Here is a 26,129-nt window from a genome sequence, read left to right on the forward strand (position 1 = left end):
ACATTAACAACATGGTGAATAGATCAGTGCTGTACCTCCACAGGGTTTGCAGGAGGCGGCGGCAGACTGGCCACTCTTAGTGCTCTCTTCCTCTCCTCTAGAAGAGCTTTCTTCCGAGCTTCAATGTGCCTGTCAAGCCCCAATATTTACAATTTCAACATTACTGCATAAAACACTGCAATACACCTTCAGAAAACATGATTGTCCATTGGAAAAATGGTAGTCAAAAGTGCCCCAGAACAGTTTGCTGTCCACCATTTTTCAAAATCTCTTTTTGTGTTCAACAGAACAGATAAAGTATAATGTAATTTTTCCTGCTATGGTAGTCAATGTGGGGCAAAATCTGTCTGGTTATAAGCATTCTTCCAAATAGCTCTGTGGTGAGCAGGGCGGGATGAGAGCCGCGAGGGAACACAACACAAGCTGCGCGTGCACCAGTCTCGCATCTCTCACAGAGGAACTCTGGAAGCATAAGAGACGAGCAACAAAAGGGAGCCGTTACCTCACTGTTCTCGTCCCACCCTGCTCGCCACAATCTCTCTCTGTGTTCATCAGAACGAAGACATTTATACAGATTTGGAACCACTGGAAGGTGACAAAGTGATGACAGATTTATCATTTTTGGTGAAGTATCCCTTTAAGCCAGTGGTTCCCAGGTTCGGTCCTGGAGGGCCGGTGTCCTGCAGAGTTTAGCTCCAACCCCACTTAAACACCTGAAGCAGCTAATCAAGATCTTACTAGACATGGCACAAACTTTGCGGGCAGGTGTGTTGAGGTAGGTTGGAGCTAAACTCTGAAGGACACCGGCCCTCCTGAAATGAGTTTGGGACCCCTGCTTTAAGCAAACAAAGCGGTATTAAAGCCCCCAAGAGCACATTAAATTACAGCTTTTTTTTAGATATATTCACGACACGCATCCATTTTCTCATGTAGGGTCATACCCACTATTTTTTATCTTGTGTGTGCCAAAATGTGTTTATTTACCTACTAAACACATCATTGCAATAACAAAATCAGTGAGGTGGGAGCTACTGTCCGATCTTCAGGGTAGTTCAGCAAGACGTTTTGTAGTTGAAAGAGTGCTGTGCAATACATGACTGTAAGTGACTAACCCGTTGTCAAATATTGAATGATTTTAGTGTTAAACGATTGAAATGTTGAGCATCCAACAGAATCCACAGATGCAAACGGGAACATGCTAATTTTGATGAAAAACATGTAATATACTTGATTCGTGTAATTTAGTTATCTGTCGATTTAGCATCGTATTTGGGATTAGGTTAAGAATAATTGTGTGCATATTGAGAAATATGTATATACACTAAAATAAGATTCAATCATCCTCAAGGGATGTGTGGCTTCAAAAGGGTGTTTATAGGTTTGCGGTAAATACAAAATAAAAATGATGTTTGCAAATAGAACAAGCATTGCACAATAAATCCCACACGTTTTGTATGGTCTGTGCTAAAAATTAAAGGGACAGTTCCCCTAAAATTGGAAGTAATGAAAATCAAATGTTTTGACAATCACAAAACACGTGTAATGCAAGGTTTATGTGTTTTAGTTTTTATGACATCCCAAAGACAGGTACAACTCACAATAGACTTGAGTGTGTTAGGTTTAAAGTGTGCGTGCAAATAAGCAAACATTGACAAGAGTCGATTGTATTGGCCCAATACACAATTGGACTATTGTCCATGTTTGATTATTAGCAAAACTATTGGGCACAGGGGGACCCCAAATAGAATTCAGCTGAGGGTCCTGTGAAGGCTTGGGCCAGTCCTGTGTGTGATTCATTCGTGTCATTACTTTATTAGCGTTTTCACATTCGATCACTGCTTTCACTGAAAGATAATCGAGTGAGCTGAAGCTGGTGTACGCGTGTATATGTACAGACCGAAGGCGCTGCTCCTCCTCCTCGTGTCTGCGGGCCGTGAGTTCTCGGAGCGCCTGCCGGTGTCTGTCTGCCGCACGCTCCAGCCTCTCCGTGCTCCTCCGAGCCCCCGCCTCCAAATCAGACTCCTACGTACAAGCACAAACATTTACATTTATTCATTTGGCAGATGCTTTTATCCAAAGCGATTTACAATTAGTTTTATACAGTGGCACATTACTGCAGAGCGATCAGGGGTAAGGTGTCTTGCTCAAGGGCACTTCAGTCATGACCTGCTGACACTGAGATTAGAACCAGCAACCCTCGTATCACAAGCGCAACGCTCTAACCCCCAGGCCAGAAAAGAAACGCAACTAAATACATTGTGAATGGAGCTTCCGAATCATTTTGGGCGACAACCCCTGATGCACATCTGGTCGGTTCTCTACTCACATTCTCCCGTGCGCTGCGGTGGGCGTGGCCGACCGACCGCAGGCTCTCCTCGTGGGTTGCGGCTAGGCGCTGTAGTTTGTCGGTCCGCTCCTGCTGCCATTCCCGCTGCAGCGCGTCTGCAAGGATCTGCACGTGTGTTTCTCGCCTCTCCCGCACCTGCGTGCGCACCCGCTGAGCGATGTTACGCTCCTGCTCACGCACCTGGCACCGCAAACACAGCACGCTCGTGATGCAGACATTACGTCACGTAGTGTTATATTCAACCAGAGGCAGAAAAGAAACAATACCGGTTCACATTTGAATTAGACGGATAGATAGCGTGAGCCAATGATGAGGAACGTGTTCTTTTAAATACCGCGTCAAGACAAGAGCGGAAGATCAGAAGGTTTTTCATTAGCGAGTGAAGGTAAAAGTGACCTGTTGTAATCGGAGTTTCCTCCTCCTGTCCAGCTCTTCCTTCACCAGCTGGGCTTCTTCATTGGGACTGAGCCGCAGCCGACTCACTTGACTGGATTTCCTCCTCATGTCTTCGAACATCACCTCTTTCACACATCGGGGAGACGAGCGTTACACTTCACCGAGCTCGACACGTGACAAGCATCGCGGTGTTACAGTTGAAAGTCACTAACGTTGTTACGAGAGCTTTGTTTAACCGGCTCCATGTCAACAAACGGGTTTTTTTAACCTGCCGCGGTTGCGTCACTTCCTGTATTTAAACCATCCACCGCGTCACCTCCTCTTTTTTTTAAATCATTTATTATGATTTATGATTAAAAACAACAATCTGTAGTGAATCGTACACCATAGATTCCTAGATAAATACAAATAACAATAAAAGAAGGAAGGAAATAAATGTGAACCAAAATTACATCAACAAAGAATAGAAATATTTCGCTTTTGTACTATTCACCTCTTTTAACAAATAAATAACCTTTGTACACAGATCAGTTTCAATTATAGTTCAGGCACGATTACATTTTCTTATTCCATATATACAGAAAGCGAGTTACAATATAACATTTGACGCGGACACTGGAGATTGCATCATAGTGTTTTAAACATGTTTCAGAGAGATAAACATAACCTACAATAATAAAAACAATTGAATCAACTGTTTTCAGCGTGACACAAAGGTTACGGTATTTCAGCGCGCATGCCCAGTGGAGGTCATCGATGATGACTCGGTACGTCCTCGCGAGATTTGGTAAGCTCTCGTTCGGTTACAGTTAGCAGCAGTCATTTAGCTCGGAGCTGCACCACAAACAAATAAACAAAGTAGGAAAGAAAACACGCTCATAAATGTAAGTACAGCTCGCAACATTGTATACCGTACACATTCTTTCTGAACGATACACTGTGCGTTACAGCTTTGTCGGTGCACAAACAGAAAGGTGCAGAAAGCGCGATTAGCATGTTTGAATCAATGGCTGTGTCTGTCTGCGTCTCATTACCTAGTAGGCAGACTACATGGACACCCTAGTGTCGAAACCTATACTTAGGCAGCCATACTGACATGACATCCACGTTCATTGTTTTAAAACATTGTAAAGGGGTTACCCAGTCGAGCAGTTAACGTCGCCCTAAGCGCTGTCATTTCGGGCATTATAGTTTCACGACCTAACGTAGTGTGTCGTCTTGATCTGACCATCCTGGTTCTCTAAACCACCGCCTGCAGAGGAACACACAGGTCAAAATAAGCTGTTTAACTGGGGGTTGTTTCTAAACTCGCAACGGCTAACGTTTAGGTTGCTTTCACCCTAGCAGACCCGGTGCGTCTTCAGCATGATGTCGGGCGGCCCAGCGGTCCGTGTGAGCATCGAGTCGTCGTGCGAGCGGCAGGTTCAAGAGGTCTCTCTGGATGGGATGGAGACGTACGTGCCTCCGCTGTCCATGTCTCAGAACCTGGCTAAACTCGCGCAGAGGATCGACTTTGGCCAGAGCTCCGATTCGGACGAGGAACGCCCCGACCGGGAGAACAGGGACGAATGGAGCTCACGTGAGGCGGAAGAGGATGAGGGTATGCTTAAATATTCGTTCATTCCATGCTCTTGAGTCTTTTACTTTGCAAAGACTTGAACTACTGACCCGGCTCTCTGCTGACAGGTACAGTGAAGTTTCAGCCGTCGCTGTGGCCCTGGGACTCCGTGAGGAATAACCTGCGGAGCGCACTGACGGAGATGTGTGTGCTGCACGATGTGCTGAGTGTTGTCAAAGAGAAGAAATATATGGCACTCGACCCGGTGTCCCAGGACCCCTCTGCTGCCAAGGTTACTGACTCACGGACCTTTTCTGTACAGTGTCAGACACATGACTGCGAAAGAGAAAGTTTGAACCTGTTCACTTGAATACGTGTGGTGTGGTCTCACAAAGCTCGCTAGTTTGATTAACACAGAAGCACAATCATTTGCAATGGATTTACACTGCACTTCTTACATGAATAATTCAATTCGATCGTACATGTTGTGTTGATTTTGTTCGAACCTTTGTGTAACTGAAACAGTAAGTTCTTCTGGACCATCCAAAGTGGTCTATATTTGCATCCGTCACTATGGTTACAGGCGTCACATACGAAAAGTTTACAAGCGGGACTTCGGTTGCTTGTTTATTTAGACACTGTTAGAGCCGGAACTGTGATCTGCTATGAGAACAGATGATGCAATTCAATTTCACATAAACATGTGAATGATTATTGGTCATTTGCTGGCTGTCGGATACTGCGCACGAGACAATGTGATGGCCGATTGAAATGATTTAGGCTTTTGGTCAGTAATCACAAAGTAGACTGTCGGCTGATGTATCGCTCTTGTTGAGAATGCTGTTTGTGATTCCACTGTGTGTGTTTTGCACAGAGCCCCCAGGTTTTCCAGCTGATCAGTAAGAAAAGATCTTTGGCCACTGCAGCTCAGCTGCTTCTCAAAGGTGCCGAGAAACTGACCAAGTCACTGGCCGAGAACCAGGAGCAGCGCAGACAGAGAGACTTTAACTCAGAGCTGCTGCGGCTGCGCTCGCAGTGGAAGCTGCGCAAAGTTGGAGACAAGATACTTGGAGATCTCAGCTACCGCAGCGCTGGTACTGTTTGTGTCTGTGATCTTGGTTTCATGAAAATCGAAGTGTGATGACGCTCTGTTCTAATGGCATGCCGAATCGCACGCAGGGTCCCTGTTTCCCCATCACGGCACGTTTGAGGTGATAAAGAACACAGACATCGACCTGGATAAGAAGATTCCCGAGGATTATTGTCCGCTTTCTGTGCAGATCCCCAGTGACCTGGAGGGCTCCGCTTATATCAAGGTAAAAGTCTAGAACCTATGATGTCAAGTAAATGAAGGTGTTAAGTGTTTGCCCCGTCTCTGCAGGTATCCATTCAGAAGCAGTCCCCTGATATAGGAGACCTTGGCACAGTGAATCTCTTCCGGAGACCACCCAAAGCCAAACCAGGTAAACTCGACAGTTTTTCACTGGGAAGGCAAATGACTGAATGCTTGGGTTCATACATCCGTATGCCAGCTTTAAAGTCCACGTGAACCGGAAATTGCGATTGAGGAAATAGTGGGAGTGGGCTGTATAAAAACAGCCGATGACAAAATTAGACCTAAACAGTTTAAACGATGAACTTTTTTTCCTACATATATTTGTCATTGGAGTTTGGGTTCCTCGCCACAGGGCCGTGTTGGCTTGCTCACCGGGAGACTGCTGATATTAGATATTATTATTTATTATTTACAGCATCTGTATAACCACCGTATACAGCACACGAAAGCATTACATCCCACGTTTCTTGCAAACTAATTCATTCATTACCTCGTCCATGAACATGATTGGTGATCTCCATACGCCTCTAGATGGTGAAAACGACAAATCCCATAATTCCACTCTGCTACATAACGTCATTTAGCTTCCCTCTTTGTTGTTGTTTTGAAAGTGGACCATCTAGCGCTCCAAATTTACATATTGTGGCTTCAAGGGCACGTTCACATCAAAAACGATAACTATATAGATAGCCGGAAGTATAACTATTGGCGTCCACACAATCGTACGGTAACATTAAGTCTGCATTGCAGTTTCACATTTTACACCGGCGTCTTTGCGGTTATAATGAGAAGTTCTTTATTTTGTATACAGTATCATTATCTCAAAGTTTTTTTTTTTATAAGTTGAGCTGTCTTTTCAGTGTTGAAGCACAGTCAGGTGGAGTGTTCCTGGATTCATGGCAGGCTGTAAAGATGTCGTCGTTGATGATGTTTTTTCCTCTAAGGTTCTCAGATGTGGCACTTAAGGCTGGAAGCGGCTCAGAACGTCTTGCTGTGTAAAGAGATTTTTGCTCAGCTCTCACGCGAAGCCGTTCAGATCAAATCACCGATCCCTCACATCGTCGTCAAAAATCAGATCATCTCGCATCCTTTCCCTGGTATTTACAAGCTGATTTTCTCCATTTAAAAGGAGTTGAAATAAAATGAATCAAAATGGTATGATCTAGTCATGTTTGTTGTCTCTTCAGGTCTCCAGCTGTCTATCTCTCTCTGCCACTCCGCTGGAGAGAAGAAGAGCCAGAGAACATCACCAGACAGGACTAAACCAGACGACCATCTGTATTTGTTAGAACACAACCTTCACCAGCTCATACGAGAGGTACGTGTCCACACAGGGTCATGTTCTCACCCATGATGTCATAACACTGCAGTGACGAACATGTTCCTCTGTATGTGGGGTTGTAGTTTCACAAGCAGACGCTAAGCTCGGTGACGATGCCTCATCCTGCCAGCGCTCCGTTCGGTCACAAACGCTTGCGGCTGGCTGGACCCATGGGGTATGATAAAGCAGAGATCACTTCCTGGCAGCAGACAGAAGGACTTCTGGAGAAGATTATCAAACAGGCCAAGCACATCTTCCTGAGAAGCAGGTAGAGTATTCGCACACACACACACACACACACACACACAGATGTGTTCAGGAGCTTTTATTAAAACGCAACACTGTTTTCAAACCATCCACACTAAAATGTGATGGACAAAGGCTCAAATAATCAGGCATTTATCTAACATGGTCTGCTTAATGACATCATCAACATTGTGAATCATGAAAAAGAAGTTGTGCTCTTAATCTTTCATTCTTAGGACGGCACGTACCATTGACAGTCTGGCAAGTCGCATAGAGGATCCTCAGATTCAGGCTCATTGGTCGAACATTAATGATGTGTATGAATCCAGCGTGAAAGTTCTCATCACCTCTCAAGGATACGAGCAGATCTGCAAGTAAGACCCGGGGCCGGTTACATAAACAGCTTAGACCAGTCTTACAAGTTAGTCACCTACATTTTTCTTCAAGACTGGTCACGACTACTTCAAGTCAGTGACATAAAAGGTAGATTGGGCTAATTGAAATATGGAAAGTAAGATTGTCTTAAGTAGACTTCTGGTCAGTGAGAATAGTTGTTCAGACACAGCCCTAACTTAGCAGCCATGTTTATACAACAAAGAAAAAATTGTAATGCAAATAAAGCAGTGTGGGCCCAAGATTTATTTCTTCCTCTACTAATTTCCCAAATGTCGATGTTATGTTAGCACATATGCCTGCCTTGTTGTTTTTGATTTCTTCTGCTTAAATATTTTCATTTCTATTCCTAAAAAAGGCTTTAGAGCGGTCAATTCTCTCATTATTTACACACCCTCTTGTCATTTTAAACCTGTATGACTTTCTTCTGCACAAAACCACACAAAAGAAGATATTTTGAAGAATGTTGGTAACAGAAAACCGTTGGTCCCATTGACTTGAATTGGTTTTGTGTCCTTTGGTTACCACCATTCTTCAAAATATCTTCTTTTGTTTTGTGCAGTAGAAAGACAATCACATAGGTCTAAAATGACAACAGGGTGAGTAAATGATGACAGAAGTTTCGATTGTGAAGCTGAACTATTCCTTTAATCCAAGGTGAAAGAGCATCATTGTTAGTCATTGGAATAACAGGACCCACAACATTCTTATGTCTTATTCAACAAACAGTGAAAAATGTAATACTGAAAACAAAATTATAAAGCAGCTTCTGCGCTGAGCTTGTTTGGATCCTCAAACCCGGACTATTCCTCCTCGTCTTCAGGTCCATTCAGTTGCAGCTGAACATTGGAGTGGAGCAGATCCGAGTAGTGCACAGAGACGGTCGCGTCATCACACTGTCGCACCAGGAGCAGGAGCTCCAGGACTTCCTGCTTTCACAGGTCACGCTCACACATGTCTCCTGCTGTCAACAAAATGCATGGCTTCTAGTTGACACTTGCGTTGTGCGTGTGTTTCTGCAGATGTCGCAGCATCAGGTGCATGCCGTGCAGCAGCTGGCCAAAGTCATGGGTTGGCACGTGTTGAGTTTCAGTAATCACGTGGGGCTCGGGCCCATTGAGAGTGTTGGGAACGCGTCTGCCATCACAGTCGCATCTCCCAGTGGAGAATACGCAATTTCAGGTGCATGCACAAACAAATCTGCAGGTCTGGTACCTGTACCAAATGTTCGTTTTTTTATAAAATGTTATGTTTTGTTTTTGCAAAATGTTATGTTTTTCTCACGATTCTTTCATTCACTGAAAAGTTATGTTCCTGTCTGCAGTGCGGAATGGTCCAGAGAGCGGCTGTAAGGTCCTGGTTCAATTTCCTCGCAGTCAGACTAAAGAGCTGCCCAAGAGTGACGTGGTGCAGGAAGCTAAATGGAGTCACTTGAGGGGTCCTTATAAAGAAGTACACTGGGGCAGAATGGAAGGACGAAACTTTGTTTATAAAATGGAGCTGCTGATGGCGGCACTGACACAGTGTTCGTAGAGACTGTAGAATAACACGTTCCCTGTCAACTGGTCTTCATTTAAGTCATTGGATTCGTATGAGAAAGTTGCTCATATTCGTTCCAGCACTGCCAATGCTGAGTAAAGTGAGATGAACGTGACGTCAACTTCTTCAAAGGGTTAGTTCACCCCAAATTCTGTGATCATTTTATCACCCTCAAATTGTTCCAAACCTTCATACATTTATTTGAAGAATGTGGGAAACCAAACACTTCTGAGGGGACAGATTGACTCCCATAGTAGTATTTATTTTCTACTATGGGTGTGCTCCGGAGCCGTTTGGTTACAAACATTCTTCCAACTATCTTTGTGTTTAGCAAAATATGTAAATTCATACAGGTTTTGATCAATTTGAGTAAAATGATGACTGAACTAACCTTTTGTCATTTTTTTGTAAGGAAAAAAACTACTTTGGTCAATTACTTTAAAATAAAACATTTATATTTTCAACTGTGTATTGTTTCGACTCTGTACAATAAATGAAATGGTTTCTGGTACCTGTGCCGTTGTCAAAACTTTAGCTAACAATTGCAGTACATCCAAGAACTCCCGACAAGGTCTGGTAGAGTAATCATGTTTAATAAATCTCAACACAAGCGGTGGACAGAATTTCAAGGAGATTTCAAATGTTTGCTCTGTGTGCCGTCGCCAAATGATATTCCAAGGAATCATTCATTTGGCAACATTTGGTTTTCAGCGTTCAATTTTAGTTTTCAATTAAACCTCAATCAAACCTATGTGGGCTAGGGGCTAGTGTAAATGCAGTTCCTGGGCCCACTGAGGTAAGTTTCCATCTGCATTCAGAGAGACGTGCAGGTCTGATTGATCCTCTCCCTCAGTATGTGAGAGATGCCTGCGCTGCTCAAAGTGGCTGTAGTTCTGTTTCATTGTGCTCTGTGTGTAAAATACAAAATAAACAATGGTCAAGGAATGGCTCATCTAGAAATGGAAAAGATGTAATTTACAAACAGACCTGACCTTCTTTGTCCACATATGCTACAGTTTTGACATCAGCGACATTGTAACTAATTGTTATTAACCTGATGTGATGTGACTTATAGTGACTTTAAAGATACTGCGAGAAATATTTAAAGCATGTTTATTACAATGCGTGGATCCATATCTAAGTGTGTAGATGCCAAGGTAGTTGTGGAAGCGCATTTATGTCAGTGATGTGTCATGTATAATCACAGCCCATTGATCAGGGTACGAACATCATCTCAGTCTATGTTTTTCCATACACCAGACTAAGATTACAGCTATGACAAACCTGACCTGGTGTTTTTTTATTTAAAATCTACAGCAGAGATTTCTTTTGGTATAACTAAACATACAAAGGGGCTTTTGCAAGCAAATGCAGACCGGTAAGTGCTTACTGCAAAACGTCCATCCTCATTCTGCTGGACCAGACCGGTCTGCTGTCTTTAATACAGTGGAGTACTCTAATCCATACTGTTGGACCAGGCTAGAGTTTTACCCCAACACAGGCAGATATGTCCAGCTAACCACTGGGGTGCCTTATGATTCAGTGTTGGGCCCACTCTCCTTTTTAATGGACAAAGCTTGCTGTGTCAAGTCACACAGTTTTCCATAACACTGTCCACTGTTGTCTGTGTGTGTAGGCTACCTGGTAAGTGTCGTCTTAGAGTCCAGGCCTTTATGTAGCGGTTTAGTTTATTCAGGAGCCAGATGCACAGCATGAGAAATGCAGCCAGTGTTCCCAACACAATGACAAACACAACCAAATACTGTATATCCTCATAGAGCACCTCTGAAACACACATACATACTTTATTTAATGCGACACGAAAGATGTGATCTTATTTTTGAAGGTACAAGTATAATTATTTTCTAAACTTCATTTTTTACATTTATTTTCACGACCTCCTCAACCCCCATAGTAGAACTGTGAAATGTGAAGCTGGACCACAAAACCAGTCATAAGTCACACAGGTATATTTGTAGCAATAGCCAAAAATACATTGTATTGGTCAAAATTATATTATAAATATAAAGATCATGTTCTATGAAGATTTTGTAAAAACTAGATTTTTGTGAGTAGAGGCAGCAAAATCGCGCACAGAAATGGCCAGAAACACACCTACAAACTTCACACGCTGCTGTCTGCTTTTTGAGAATTACCCACTCAAGTTTAGTATGTAAGTAAAGCTTAGAATTTTAGTTTTCAGGTTCCTCTTCTCTACACAATGTCATAAATGGAGTAAGCCAATAGAGAGTGTTAAAACAACCCTGTTTCTTCTTTCGGCCCGCTACAGCGCCTCTGATTAACAATGAATTTCATCTCAAAACTATTAACAAATGCATGCGCAGTCACCCGTGAACACATTTCAAAAATCTGTCTCTATTTGTACAAATCATCTCATGTTAATAAAAATCAAAATTTCACGGATTCAAATCATCAGGCATTTGTGTGTATAGTAAAATACATGCGTAACATGTATCACGTTCACGGATGACGGATGTTTTGAAATTAAATTCATCCAATAATTTTCTCAATATTAAGATTTTTTATCTCTTCCAAAGATTGTCCCATCCTAACAAAGCACACATCAATGGACAGCTCATTTACTCATGTTTAATGTGACGCTGAATATAGAAATAAGACAAATATTCGGTATTATTCTCACCTGTTACGTTCAGTAGCACACCTGCATCTTTGCTGTTTCCAGAAGGCTCTGTCACGGTGATGATGTAATAACCAGAGTCTTGGAGCTGTAGGTGGGATATGGTGAGGGAGCCATTAGGATAAGTTTCAACTCTTCCCTCATAGAGTTGTGTGATATTGACAGAGCCACCGGGTATCCAGGCCGCAATCCTTCGCTGCTTGCTTGTGCCGCTGAACATCCATCTGATTGTTGGAATGCCAATGTATTTTATGTCCACGGAGAAAAACACAGTTCCCTGTACTGGTGCGGTTACGGCGTCCTTCTGGACTTGAACAGTAATGGCCTGAGCTTCAGAGAGATAGAGAGTTTTAATGAGTGTGGTTAAGCTGTAAAAAAACTGCCAACTTGGACCAAATATGAAAACGGGAGGTTCTCTTAAATTTTGAGTGAAAGCCTATTTGCCTGTTTTTTAAACTAGCTTATTACCGTTGAGGGTGGTTACCATTCCAGTGCTATGTGGTTGTCAAAGGAGTTTTCTTATTTTTTGCATTTATGCCTTTGGCAGATGCTTTTATCCAAACATTACATTGCACTATACATTTGTTTCTGACTATGTGCAATCCCTTGGATCGAACCATGACCTTGGCGTTGCACACACCATGCTCTAACCACTGAGCTAAAGGAAAGCTACTCCATCCAATCATTTCCATCATTGGCGTATATGTTATCCTTTCTACAGCAAAAACAATCAGCCTTGGCAGACTTGGTGGCACACCTATTCCTGAAGACCATGATTAGTTTGTTCAGTGGTGTTTGATCAGGGCTGGAGGTGAACTCTGCAGGAAAGTGAAACTCAAAGCCAATACTGGGGCCAGGGTTAGTTGGTAACTAACTTTCTTCAAAACATAATATTTTGTGTTTTGTTGAAGAAGGTCTTGGAACGAAATGAGGACATGGCAGAATTTACCATCCCTTTAATGGTGGAGGTAAACAAACATGTATGGTGTTTTTTACAATGTGCCGGAACCAAGACATGCGGTATGCATTACTTTGCAGGCTTAAATCATTTTCAATCAGTTAATAATTACCTTCTTTGATAGCAGGAACAAGTCTATCAGCTGATATGAGACTGATATTATTTCACAGGCTGGTTCTGTTATCATCCATCTCAATAGACTATTATCACACTTCCAATATCCCTTAAGGCCAAGTGGTGTATCGCTGCTTCCTTTTGGCTGAATCTGCTTGCGAGCAGTTGCGAGTGTTACTGCAGCACAGTTTTCTCAATTTACTGACACAAAACATTTGAGTAAAGCCTGGCTGTGACTGATACGGTGTTTATTGAGCAGTATTGCTTATGTGCGTTGTTATTCCAGTCTTTAAAATAGCTGAATGCACGGTAACTGCCTAAAAGTAATGTAACGATATTAAACACTTAATAACCAAGGGAACACTTTACAAAAAGGTGCTATTAGTAAATGCATCAACTAACATTTGCTATCAATGAACATTTTAGTTTTCTGCGTTTATTAATCCTTGTTAATGGTATTTCATGTCACGTCACATCCAGTGTAGACACGGCATAACACGATGATATCTCCACTACATTGACTATTATAGCATTTTGCCTTATTTGTGAATTACATGCAGTGAAATGACTGTCAGTGAAATATGACAGGCAAAAGTGATAAGAAATATTTAATATAAATAAATAAATGCTCATTCCAATCTTATGTTGCGATGTGGCAGTAGCCGATGCTTAAGAAATTCTGTGTGTATTCCAGTGCTGTCAGTTTGTGGCAAGAGAGGATGGGAAACTGAAAGCTTTTTCTTTGTGCATCTGAAAAAGTGGTGCATTTAAAAAATTAATTTTTGAAAACCATCCGTTTGAAAACAGGTTTGGCGAGTCATGTAGTCATGAAACTGTCCCTTCAGAATTCAATAACTGTAAGTTACATACGTGGCAGTCTTTGTTCAAGCTGTTGATTTGAATAAATTGAAGGCTCTTCAGTTGACAAGTTGTTTACATTTGCATGTACATATATTATTTTTGCAGATGCGGCGAGAGGGCATTTATCATTTCGACAGCTCAACATTAGTAGTTATCTAGGACTAGAGATGAAGCTAGGAAAGACAAACAAAGAAGATTATTATTACTTTATTTTTATTATTATGTACAAAGAGAAGTAGATTGTTAGTCAAGTGAGTGCGGAACAGGAAATTGTAAATGAAGGAATCATTGTACGTTGTACGTAAATATGTCAAACATGACATCACCAACGCATACTGGTTTCCACTTTTGAACCAATGAAATGCCATTACTGCTCCAGGTAGGTAAATATCCTGTTGTTTAATATTTATCTTTCTATAGGCTAATAGTTATAATGGTTATAGTTATAAAGACATTGGCCCCATGGGAACTGTTAACTGGTCCTCCCAAACCCGAAGCAACACACAAACACACACTTACTGTACTGGCAGAGACAGAAGACAAAGAGCAGTATATGAGTGTTCTGTGAGATCCACTGAGTCTTCATTAGAATCCCTCCTCCATGTATTTCCACACACACGTAACATGTGATCGCCCGCACAGCTCTCTCTAGACTTTCACCCCTGGCTTCTGAGTGCAGAATGTTTCCTCATGATACACTGTTTATATGTTGAGCCGTTTTCTCCTTCATTCCTTTACTGCGTCAATCTTTTCTCCTGTCTCTCTGATCTGTTCAGTCAAGTGTGCAGGCCGATACCGATCAGACTGGTTCAACAGGCTGCCTGTGACTGAGCAAACAACACACACACACACACACACACACACACACACACACACACGGATCTGTGCGGAATGGTATCCTAAGCTATTGTGAACTGCGCTATATTTCCCCTATGTGCACTGCGTTTTAGTAGTTCTCGAAATGTTGAGCGACTACCAACCAGTTGCTCTTTCCCCGATTATGTCAAAATGCTTTGAACGAATGAATATTGATTTTTACTTGCAGCATCAGAAATAAATGCAAACAATGTCTTCAGCATTCCAAAGATACGCCGTAAGAAATACATACCATTGATTCAAATAGATCACAATGTCAGGACCCAGGTTTGATCTTTCTTTGTTCTTTCTGGTTTTTTTTCAAGTGAACTCTCGAACAGATATGATACATGATTCACCTAGTGGCTCTCGCACAGCTGTTCTTACGTGCTCTCCCCAATCGTTGTTTTATACATTGGGTCTTTAGTGACCTGTGATGTTTATCTAACACAACTGGATCTCTTAACTGCCCAAAGTAGTGCAAAACTGCCCTAATACATTGTTTACGATTTCACAATTATACATTAATGATAAATGGTGTATGCTGCACACTGGTGGTGGTTGAGGAGAGACCCCCCTCATATGATTGTAAAGTGCTTTGTGTGTACAGCAATACACAATAAAGCTCTATATAAATGCCTCATTCATCCTTTAAAGCATGGTTTGTTATACTTTAACATAAAATGTCAAAGAATTGTAAGTTAAAGTTACACACAAATAATTCAGGCACTGCAACATTTGTATCAAATGATTTCATTCTATACATCCATCAATTCATGCATTTTCTAAACACACTTAACCTATAAAAGGTCAGCAGAGGGTTGGAACCTATCTTGGGTCACAGGCAGGGTACAACCTTTATAGATGATGAGTCCTTTGCAGGTCACTTACAGACACAAACACACACAATCATATGAGGGGGTCTAGCTGTACAAGAAAACATATTGACTATAAGCAAAGCATATAAGGTTATGCAAGTCAAAACACAGGTCAAATATCAGACAGACTATAAATTCCTATATACAGTGTTAATTAAATAAAAGTATCAAATTCTAGCAGCCCCCCCGGCCAGGTAAACAGTGCAAAACAGTGTGCAAACGGTGGGGAGGAACCCAAAACTCCATTGGAGGAGAAAAAAACCTCAGAGGGAAACCAGGCCTAACCAGGGGATTCCAGTTCCCCTCTTTAGTCTAGATTTAATCTGACAGAGTGTGTCTGCCTCCTGGACAGTGCAGGAAGACTGTTCCAAAGTTTAGGCGCTAGATAGGAAAAGGATCTGCCGCCTGCACTTGATTTTGAAATTCTAGGTATTACCAACTGACCGGACGCCTGAGAGCGTAGTGCGCATGAAGGACTGTAATACAAGAGAAGTTCACTCAAGTAGTGAGGAGCTAAACCATGTAGGGCTTTATAGGCAATAAACTAGATTTTAAAGTTAATGTGATGCTTTATAAGTAACCAGTGCAAGGTTGACAGAACCGGGCTAATATGCTTTTTTAATATTTTTTTGTATGTGTAAGAACTTGAGCTGCCGCATTTTGGACCAGTTGGAGTTTTTGTAATAGGCCTGCAGGGCAACCACCTAATAGTGCAACTTTCTGATCACAAGCCCAACGCTCTAACCACTAGGCCACAGCCATTAAAGGAAAGCATTTGAGGCTCTCTGTCTCTGGTGCCATATGGCCATTCTCACCTTAAGAAACAGCCCAGTCCTCCCCCCCAAGAATCCCTTTGAAGCTCAAGGGTGAGTATTGGTAATGTGTCCTGATCAATACAAAAAGAAGATAACATAGGGCGTTTGGGGTTTTACGATCCCAGGTGGTAACCTTTTGGTCTGACTCGACCCTACACCGTAATGGACTTGCAATTTGTATGACACCTCCTTGTTTATTGCTACATATTGAAAACGGTCAGATAAGTAGTCTATGTAGGAGCGTGCTGTGGTCAATGGTGTCGAATGCAGCACTAAGATCTAGCAGCACCAATAAGGAGATACAACCTCGGTCGGACGCCATAAGCAGATCATTTGTAACTCTGATCAAAGCAGTCTCTGTGATGTGCTCTAAATCCAGACTGGAAATCTTCATTGAATTGAGACTACTTTTTCCAGAACTTTCGATGTGAAAGGTAGATACGATATAGGTCTGTATTTAACTAGTTTCCAGGGTAGGGTTTGGATTTATTTGTGGTCAATTTAGCCACTGTGTTAAATAAAAACCTAGGGTTGTGCTGGTTTTCTTCTATCGCAAATCTCTTGTCAGTTCAATATCAACTGCTCCGGTTGAAGCACCTCAAAATCACAGTCAGCCTTACCTTCAGATATCACCCCCAAGCCAAAGACCAGGCTAGAGGGAAGATTCAAAATATTGGGAGGTACAGTACCCATGATCCTACGATTAATGTTGATACCCGACGCTCACCCACTCCCCAATACCAGCCGGGACAACTGGTATGGCTGTCCACCTGGGAGTCCCAAATACATCGCCCCCTTCCCTATCCTGCACCAGGTCAACCCAGTCAACTACCGTCTCCAACTCCCACCTCACTACAGAATATCCCCTTCACACTGCTTAAACCTTACCACAACCCTGTTTTTTTTCCTTGTTTAGTGTGTGAAAGATATGATATTGTTATGACATACCATGTGCTCTCTCGTGTCTAGTCTATGTTCCCGCCCCCTCGTCTTCTCGTTATTAATTGATAATTATTCCATGCCCAACACCTGTTCCCCTTATGATTTGGTTCCCTATTTAATGCCCCTGTGTCTTTTGTCTTGTGCTGGATCATTTTGCTTTGTTTGTTCCTTGTCACCCTACCGGTCTGTATTGCTGTGTTAATCTAGTTTAGTTTTGTAGTTAATATCTAGTGTTGTGTTTAGTCTTGTCTAGTTAGTCTATGTTACTGTTTACCCTTCATGTTTATACCCTTGTTCTGTTGTTACCCCCTCGTGTTTTTTTTTGCATTTAAATTAAATAAGTTTTGTTTACCCCTCACCTGCTGTCTGTATCCTGTCTTTGCTCCCCCATTTCCTGACAATTTGATTTATATAGCGCTGTTCACAACGTGCATTCCAATGCAGCTTTACAGTGGAAAATAAGAAAATCACAAAAAAGGTAAAACACATTGCATGGTGTTAATGAAACAAGTTAAATTATTCTAGTAAATAATATCTAATAAATGCAGTCTCCCGGTCATTTATTTAGCATATTTGCATTAAGTGAATGCTTGGCTGAAAAGATGTGTCTTTAATCTAGATTTAAATTGGGTAAGTGTGTCTGATCCTCGAATAGCGTTCGGAAGACACTATACCTTAAATGTATTATAAGAGCTTATTTTGCAATTTCACATTTGTTTTCCTGTTGTATTGTTTGATAAGACATAGATTGAGAACTACTAGGAAGGTGGAATTTGACTTAAAAGAAATGAATGAAGGGGAGGTAAGTGGGTAGTGAATGATGCCGTGGGTCATTTATGAACCCATTTATAACGTGCCAAATTGTGCTCTGAATCATTTATAAGTGAATCTGTGTCCATTTAATATAGTAAAATATAATCATAGAACTATATTGACATAGAAATATAATGATTAATCCACTTATAAGTTGAGTCATTCAGGCATAATGTGACTTCTTTCGTTATTTCTTTAATGTGAGTTTTCTTCCACATGTGTTAGAATACAGTGGCGTAGCATGTAGGGTCCTGGCCCATATGCAAAAACTTTTAACAGTTCACCTCCGTCTGTTCGCGACCGTGACAATACTGGACATCGGTTATGTACTCAGGTTTGTTATTTAAATGTTAATGCACGTAAATCACGCTCAAATAGTAACGGCGAACCCCAGGGGTGTGCATAAAGAGGGACAAGGGGTTGGTGCCAATAGCCCTATGGTCAGTGTGTTGACCTATACTGCCATTTATCTTGCAGCATGATCCAAGTTCTTTTCCCGTCAAAAGCGTCTTTTGCCAGTCCCACTCCCCTGTCTCTAACCAAAGCTTTTGAATTTTCTCCATTGTCCTATAAAAAAAGCCTAAATCCCCTTAAATATAACTTAAAAAAAGAAAGAGGGAAAAAGCGAGACAGCCAGCATTTTGCAAGTGTTTTTACAAGAAACATGTGAATGGTCCTAACATTTCTATGATAAAACAGTTTTCAAACATAAAACATTTAGCTACTTTCATCGTGTGGCTCTTTCACAGTTAAAGCGGACCTTAACCTCTGCTTCTGTCTATAGAAGATCCTTCCTTTCATTTATTTGGCTACATCAATTAGAGTGATATAGACGAGCTCATATAAAATTCATTCCATTTCGACACAGCAAGGTAAACAAGTTATGTTGCACAATATATATTACAGTAATAACAAGAATGTAAATTATTATATGTGTGGCGACCAGTGGTCTCGGATTTGATAATCAACTACTCCAATAAATCAAAGACCAATGAATTAAAAGAATAGTCAGTTCCAAAGAACTACCTGGTTTCACGCAAGCCACCCTAATTAAAGGACGCAGATGGAAGCTGGTGTGTCAAAAATATACATTTATTTATTTCACAATAGTTCAATTATATAAACAATTAAAAAGACAACTGTCGTACTTTGAGGGAAGTTTCATAATCAAAACACCAAATGGTACAGGGTGTGTACGGAGTTTCCCTCCAGAGACGTGTCAGAATCCAAAACACACCACACGTCACTCTTAATAAAGGAGTTAAGAATACACAGGTATAACCGTGATTCCCAACAATTTCTCCCCCCCCCTTCACTTCAAACACACAAACCACTGCAGGCGTTTGTCTCTTTGGGAAACTACACGTTACCCAATAAGTATTTGAAATAAAAGAACCCCACAGAGTATACATAAAGTTGTAAAAAGAAACTCAAAACAAACATACGTTGTAAAAACACAAACCCCCTCTCTCTTTCTCGGCAGGTTATAAATTATGGTAGGCAGTTTGTATATCTAAAATGAACAGGAAAAACAGTGACTGGACACGTTGCCTCAGTAGCAAACAAATGTTTGCACGCTGTGTCTTCACCACAATCTCACACTGCGTTACTGTGACAGAAGATACAAATTCAATATACAAAGTTTTGACAATGATACACAACATAACATTTAATAATCTAACTTGGTACCTGCAACGGTTTGCCCACGTTCACTGAGTAGCCAACAAATGTTTGCACCATGCGTCTTCACCACAATCTCACACTGCGTTAGTGTGACAGAGGACACAGATTCAATATACCAAGCTTTTACAATGAAACACAACATAACATTTAATATTCTAACTTGGTACCTGCAACAGTTTGCCCAAAACACCAGATTTGTCCACTGGCCAATCTCCAACCTCAAGCAACGACAACAGCACTAGTTTAAACCCACAATCCTGGTGCTTTCATTCCCCACGCTGTACCGACATGCTATGCTGGAACGCTAGTTTGGCTTGTCGCTCAGACTACATCTCCCTAAATAGCCGGCTAAGCAATTAAGTGCTCTGAGGTGTCACCTCCAGAGTCCTAGTGTCCTAACACTTACATATGTATAACAATTATTAAATAGATGACAACTAATAAGACCTCTCAACTACCTTTAAAATAATTTAAAGGAAATTATCACTTTCATACATTTTCATGATAATTTACTCACACCTGTTGTCATTAAGGATTTTGGTGAAAACATTCCAGGATTTTCTCCATATCAGGGGTCCCCAAACAAGGGCCACATAATTCTCCCTGTCTTTAATGGGGGGCCGGGTCGGTTTGTAACAGAAAATTACATGGGCCGGATGTACTACTTGAATTATTGTGGAGATTTTATTATGATTTGAAATTTATTTATTATGCCTCCTAATGGTAGAATAGTTTATTGTGTAATGCACCGTATAAACAAATGATTACTTTTCAAGCGATATAGCCTATTTAAAGAGCATTGTTATTACTATCATAATGAATTTTTTCATATTGAGTGCTACTCAAATTCAAAACATTTACTTGCATATCACTTGCATATTAATGAAGCTTTCTCTTTCCCAACCGCTTGGCCATATTGTCGTCTCTTTAAAATTTTCCGCGGGTTTGCGCGTCAGCTGTTCTATCGGAATGGTATGTTATGTTGAGCATAGCATTCTGTTGGTAGGTTAATTTTACAAATAATTAGGCTATGTTAGTAACTTAGCGAAATTTGTGTCTGAAAGCCAATATTTATTATCAAATATAGACATGATATTAGTGAAACCGTATATTTAAAAAATATTTTTTTAAATGTCTCATAGAGTGTTTACACCAAACATGGTAAATCACGCTATTCGCCTGTAGTTGGACGCTTGAACATTTTGAGTTTACTCGCATCATTCGCACGTGAAATTAGCTTCATTAAAGACGCAAATTGCGTCATGGGAGGGGCTTCTGCCGCTCGCTCACGGCCCTACTAGAGCTAGCTCCTGAATGGTTAACGCAACGCGAATGTCTGCCAAAGTTCAGATTTTTCTACTCGAACGCGATTCGCGTCAGCAAGTAGGTCATCACGTCTTCGCAATGAATTAACATGTAAATCACTCGCGCTTAATGCTTCATTCGTGTTTGGTGTGAACACTCTATGAGGCATTGTTCAGAGGGCCGGTCCAAATCTATGGGCGGGCCGTATTCGGCCCGCGGGCCATAGTTTGGGGACCCCTGCTTCATATAGTGGACTTCAATGGACTCCAAACGGGCAAAATTACAGTTTCAGTCCAGCTTCAAAGGGCTTTAAAGATAAAAAAGGCTTTTTTGAATAAGGGTCTTATCTAGCCAAACTATCAATAATTTTCCAAAAAAATTTCAAATGTATATGCTTTATAAACACTAATGCCTGCCTTGCTCTGTTCTGCGAAAGCGCTCACGACTTCTCGTAATAACGTTATAAAGGGTCACGCTTGACGTCTAAAAGTTCATATAGACTTTTAAGCAGTGGCTATCGGTGCCTAATCTTCAGGGCCAGCAGTAATTCAAAATATGTGTTCAGCACGTCACATGAACCTTTGTGAATCGTGCATCATGTTACAATATGTACCTGCTTCAGATGCGTGGAAATTGAACAGACATCTCTTTTATCATAAACCCTTTCGACACGTCTGCAGCAGGCACGTATTTTGACATGATGTTTGGCGCTTCTTATGGACTTCTACTAAATAATTATTTATTTAGAAATTTAGAAATGCCCACACCGATAATGTTTGCTCAGTGCCCATGGTCACGTATGGCACAACATTACAACACATTACCAAAATCAACGCAACCATATGCGCCAACCCCTTGGTTAAGGTTGTTATAGCAGCCAGTGGCTGCTTCTCTCAGCAACAGTGGCAAGTTCTTTGTCTACCGTCCGTTGGTCCTGTCCTCTGATCTTCCTTAAGCACCTACAGCCCACTTCAACCGGGTTCCGCTCATCTTCAGCTTTCACTACCAAGCTGGCACACCGGAGATCCTTTCTTTCAAATGCTTCATGCTAACCTGTTCCCAAGGTACATTCAACTCAACTATGAGGACTGTCCTACTGGAGCTGGAACAAAGAACCATGTTCGGCTGCAGGTTGGTCGCTGCGATTTCCAAGGGAAAAGTAAGTCTGTGGTATTAATCAACTTGCATTTCCCAATCCCTGGCTATACTCAGCAGACCTTTTACAAAATCTCCAACTGGTCCAAAACCAGTTCTTGCACGTACAAAAAAGTATGAGCAAAAAGCCCGGTTCTGTCAACCTTACACTGGTTACCTATAAGGCATCGCATTAACTTATTGCATATAAAGCCCTGCATGGTTTAGCTCCTAATAACTTCAGTGGACTTCTCTTGTATTACAGTCCTTCACGTGATCCTGCCTCTCCTTGTCTTGGTTCTCGAGTCTTGTGGCAGGATCATGTCAGTCCCATGTGTTTTGTGTGGAGAAAGAGCATTGTTTTGGTTTGAGAAGCCATGCTCTCTCTCCGTTGTCACGTCCTTTAGTCCCACCCCCTCGTTTCCCCGGTTAGCGGTCCATTAGTGTTAGTCTTGTCTCCAGCCGTGGTCCATCTTTCCCTTAGTGTTTCAGTCCCCTCACCTGCCTCTTGCAATCCTCCTGTTAGCTTTCCCTTAGTGTTTCATCCATGTCACCTACCGCCACTCTCCCTGTGTCATCTGTCCTTGTTAGTGTTTCCCTTTATCAAGCCCCAGTTTCCCTCTGTCTCTTGTTGGTTCATTTTGCACACTTTGCACATGTGTTCCTGTTCCCTGGACTCAAGTTTGTGGACTTAGTTTGTTTTTCTTAAGACCTTGTTTGTTTTGTTCCCCTTGTGGGAAGTTTTAGTTTTCAGTCTTGTTTGTGTTCATGTTTTCCCCATCGAGGGTCTTTGTTTTGGATTAAAGTCTTGTTGTTCGACACATGTCTGCCTGCGCTTGGGTTCTGTCCACATCCATAACAGAATGAACCGACCAAGAAGAACCCAGCAGGCAGCAGTGTTTGCTGCAAGGTCCCCCCAGCCTCGTCCCCTTTGCAGCATTCGCCAGGATAACTCTGACCTGGCGGACTACCTTGATAGGTTTCTGGAAGCTGCAGGAGAGATGGTCCTCGGAGAGGAGGAGGTGACCGCAGCATTCATCCACGGCCTCAGGGTTCCCCTATCACCAGCGGAGACAAGGAGGCTGAGACCGCTGGACTTCGAGGGTGTGCTCAGGTTTGTCATGAGCCGACCGGAGCCCAGAGTCTCAACACATCCGTGTTTTGCATCTCCGTCGGGCTCCATCCCTGAGGGTCTTGCCCTGAAGCTCGGGGTGTTGACAACCACCGCGCCCTCACCCTCTGCTCCACCACCAGCTAGCCTCCGTGGTAGGCATGGACGGCGGGAGTCGTGGGACTCCCCGTCCGACTCTTCCAGCACGGAGATAGTGGGGTCCCCCACCGCTACTCTGCAGCCGGCCACACGTCCTGTGAGCCGGTCAAAGAGGAAGAAGCAGAGGAGAGTGGCACCATCCTGTCCTGCCCAGCAGCCGGTATCCAGCCCTGCCCAGGCGTCAAGTCCGGTGGTCCCGTCTAGTCCGGTGGTCCCGTCAAGTCCGGTGGTCCCATCAAGTCCGGTGGTCCCGTCAAGTCCGGTGGTCCCAAGTCCGTTGGTCCCAAGTCCTGCACCCAGTCCTGTCCAGCCGGCCTCTCAGCCGGCCTTCCTGTCATGCCCTACCCCTTCTAGTTCCTCCTACTCCAAGAGAGGTATCCCTACCATGCCCAGGCCTTCCTACCCCACCCCTCCGCCCAGCTCTAGGAAGCAGGGTCCTTTCCCTCCTAAGTCCCCACCCAGTTATTATGTTCCCAAGTTTGTCCCACCCATTTCACCTCCCCCCTTCCCATTGATGTTTATTTTATTGTCCAACCCCAATCCCTTTTTAGTCAGGTTAGCCCTGCCCTTAGCGTGTTCTGTTCTGTGTTTATGGTGTCTGTCCTCCTGTCTGTCTGTCTGTCTTGTCATGTTTAGTGTGATCTTGAAGAACTCCTGGAGGAGTTCTTTAAGACGGGGACTCCGTCATGATCCTGCCTCTCCTTGTCTTGGTTCTCGAGTCTTGTGGCAGGATCATGTCAGTCCCATGTGTTTTGTGTGGAGAATGAGCATTGTTTTGGTTTGAGAAGCCATGCTCTCTCTCCGGTGTCACTTCCTTTAGTCCCGCCCCCTCGTTTCCCCGGTTAGCGGTCCATTAGTGTTAGTCTTGTCTCCAGCCCTGGTCCATCTTTCCCTTAGTGTTTCAGTCCCCTCACCTGCCTCGTGCAATCCTCCTGTTAGCTTTCCCTTAGTGTTTCATCCATGTCACCTGCCGCCACTCTCCCTGTGTCATCTGTCCTTGTTAGTGTTTCCCTTTATCAAGCCCCAGTTTCCGTCTGTCTCTTGTCGGTTCATTTTGCACACTTTGCACATTAACCCTTCATAGTCTGTCTGGATTACCTGTGTTCCTGTTCCCTGGACTCAAGTTTGTGGACTTAGTTTGTTTTTCTTAAGACCTTGTTTGTTTTGTTCCCCTAGTGGGAAGTTTTAGTTTTCAGTCTTGTTTGTGTTCATGTTTTCCCCATCGAGGGTCTTTGTTTTGGATTAAAGTCTTGTTCGACACATGTCTGCCTGCGCTTGGGTTCTGTCCACATCCATAACACTCAGTGGCGGTTTTAGGCACGGGCGAACCGGGCAGTCGCCCGGGGCGGCATTTTTTCATGTCACGTGGGGGGCGGCACCGGCACGAGCAGTAAAAGAAACTCTGGGCCACCGCAAATCGGTTATCTATTATCTATTCATTCATTGTGTGGGGAATTGGCAAATTGGCGCCCCTGTATGCTGAAAAGATGCTCTCTGTGTTATGATTACTGTATCCATGTTGCCATGTTGTGTGAAAAGATACTGCAGTGTTTAGCCTAGTCGTTAGAGCACCTGACTCTCATTCAGGAGGACGCCGGTTCGAGTCCCGCGCAGGGCAGGTAGAACAAATTTGGTTTCAAGTCAACAAACACGAGATCTAATTTCACCATAATATTGTGCTTTGCAACAAAACTCTTACAAGTTCAGTTATTATTATTTATTTCCATCAGTTGGGTTAATGTAAGGTCCCGTAATGAGCAAACAGAATTTTCCAATCTGTAGCTAGTTTCTTAGACGAACATAACCTTTGCTATTTATTTGCTACATCACACATGTCATGAATATGAAGGTTTTATGCATGTTTATGACAACTGTCATTAAGTGTCATTCGCTCAATTATGACATTTTTAATGCAAATATTGTTTGTTTGAGGTCTTTGTTGACAACTTTACATTAACCAATACATCTTAACCTGTCATAATTGTCATAAAAACATGACATAGCAGATTAATAATTGAATGTAAGACACTACTTAGCTGGTGTTTCGGCATCTAACCATATTGCCTTAGAGACACTTCTGTACGCGTCACAGTTGTTTTATTTGACAGAACAAACATTTTACTTGTACGGTCAACAGAAAGTTGGCCATCCCATCGCTCACCCCCTACCAACCACGACAAACAATATAACACACCGGATATAAAGGAAACGGAAGTGAACACAACAAAAAACGTGATTACAAATAACCAATAAGAAGATAAATGAATTAAGGCCACTACAGCTGGGTTAACTGTCATATTGGTTTTGACATTGGCTGTCATGAGGCCATTATAACTGTCATGAATCTTTTTCTGACCACTTTTTTTCCAGTGGTACAAATTGAATGTCAGTAAAATATCATTAAGTGTTAATACTCTGTCAAATTGTTTTATAACAATGTCATGTATACTTTTCTTGACCTCAACTACAGTGGTACAATTACATTTGAATGACAAATTCAATTTGTAACACTGTAGTTTAGGTCAAGAAAAATATGACACAATTTAGTTTTTTCGAGGGGGGGGGGGGCGCTCAAAGATGTTCTCGCCCGGGGTGCAATTCAATGTAGAACCGCCACTGCGTGCACTACGCTCTCAGGCGTCCGGTCAGTTGGCAATACCTAGAATTTCAAAATCAAGTGCAGGTAGTAGGTCCTTTTCATATCTA

General features: G+C 42.4%; 3 protein-coding genes across 20 annotated transcripts in view; 1 reads left to right on the forward strand and 2 right to left on the reverse strand.

Moving 5' to 3' along the window:
- cep295 (centrosomal protein 295) overlaps positions 1-4,100 on the reverse strand; it is a 25,694-nt gene extending 21,594 nt beyond the window's left edge. For 8 of the 14 annotated variants that reach the window (XM_079481549.1, XM_079481544.1, XM_079481538.1 and 5 more), the window contains exons 1-5: positions 3,884-4,100; positions 2,744-2,868; positions 2,327-2,527; positions 1,898-2,022; positions 36-129 (exon numbers count right to left, since the gene is read on the reverse strand). In XM_079481549.1, the coding sequence (XP_079337675.1) occupies positions 36-129; positions 1,898-2,022; positions 2,327-2,527; positions 2,744-2,868; positions 3,884-3,974 (636 nt within the window). In that variant the 5' untranslated portion in view covers positions 3,975-4,100. Of the gene's footprint in view, positions 1-35; positions 130-1,897; positions 2,023-2,326; positions 2,528-2,743; positions 3,820-3,883 lie in introns of those variants that run through there. The other 6 variants (XM_079481551.1, XM_079481539.1, XM_079481542.1 and 3 more) reach the window with 6 other exon arrangements.
- On the forward strand, positions 3,447-9,646 carry med17 (mediator complex subunit 17). 4 transcript variants are annotated; one of them, XM_079481554.1, is made up of 13 exons: positions 3,447-3,530; positions 4,088-4,343; positions 4,430-4,593; positions 5,176-5,395; positions 5,481-5,617; positions 5,683-5,764; positions 6,582-6,734; positions 6,825-6,955; positions 7,042-7,226; positions 7,441-7,578; positions 8,421-8,538; positions 8,620-8,779; positions 8,922-9,645. In XM_079481554.1, the coding sequence occupies exons 2-13, from the start codon at positions 4,109-4,111 to the stop codon at positions 9,128-9,130; spliced, it is 1,932 nt and encodes a 643-aa protein (XP_079337680.1). In that variant the 5' UTR covers positions 3,447-3,530; positions 4,088-4,108; the 3' UTR covers positions 9,131-9,645. The 4 variants fall into 4 exon arrangements, with proteins under 4 accessions (XP_079337680.1, XP_079337679.1, XP_079337678.1 ...); XM_079481553.1 differs by having other exon boundaries at positions 3,486-3,627; positions 8,922-9,646; XM_079481552.1 differs by lacking the exon at positions 3,447-3,530 and adding an exon at positions 3,556-3,627 and having other exon boundaries at positions 4,091-4,343.
- vstm5 (V-set and transmembrane domain containing 5) lies at positions 9,544-14,557 on the reverse strand. 2 transcript variants are annotated; one of them, XM_079481556.1, is made up of 5 exons: positions 14,248-14,557; positions 13,738-13,901; positions 11,799-12,125; positions 10,778-10,921; positions 9,577-10,044 (listed from the first exon to the last, which is right to left on the reverse strand). In XM_079481556.1, the coding sequence occupies exons 2-5, from the start codon at positions 13,871-13,873 to the stop codon at positions 10,013-10,015; spliced, it is 639 nt and encodes a 212-aa protein (XP_079337682.1). In that variant the 5' UTR covers positions 13,874-13,901; positions 14,248-14,557; the 3' UTR covers positions 9,577-10,012. The 2 variants fall into 2 exon arrangements, with proteins under 2 accessions (XP_079337683.1, XP_079337682.1); XM_079481557.1 differs by lacking the exon at positions 13,738-13,901 and having other exon boundaries at positions 9,544-10,044.
- Positions 14,558-26,129: the final 11,572 nt, after the last annotated feature.

Source organism: Barbatula barbatula, assembly GCF_947034865.1.
Source record: "Barbatula barbatula genome assembly, chromosome: 19".
Classification (NCBI taxonomy): Eukaryota; Metazoa; Chordata; class Actinopteri; order Cypriniformes; family Nemacheilidae; genus Barbatula; species Barbatula barbatula.

Excerpts from the sequence above, each read along its gene's own strand:
- med17 (XM_079481554.1), top strand. The coding sequence starts at position 4,109 with ATGATGTCGGGCGGCCCAGCGGTCCGTGTGAGCATCGAGTCGTCGTGC. Across the intron at positions 5,765-6,581 it reads ACCACCCAAAGCCAAACCAG|GTTCTCAGATGTGGCACTTA; the intron begins GTAAACTCGACA and ends TTTTCCTCTAAG. Across the intron at positions 6,956-7,041 it reads TTCACCAGCTCATACGAGAG|TTTCACAAGCAGACGCTAAG; the intron begins GTACGTGTCCAC and ends GTGGGGTTGTAG.
- vstm5 (XM_079481556.1), bottom strand. The coding sequence starts at position 13,873 with ATGTTGAGCTGTCGAAATGATAAATGCCCTCTCGCCGCATCTGCAAAA. Across the intron at positions 12,126-13,737 it reads GCTTGAACAAAGACTGCCAC|CTCAGGCCATTACTGTTCAA; the intron begins GTATGTAACTTA and ends ATCTCTCTGAAG. Across the intron at positions 10,045-10,777 it reads TCTAAGACGACACTTACCAG|AGCACAATGAAACAGAACTA; the intron begins GTAGCCTACACA and ends TTTTACACACAG.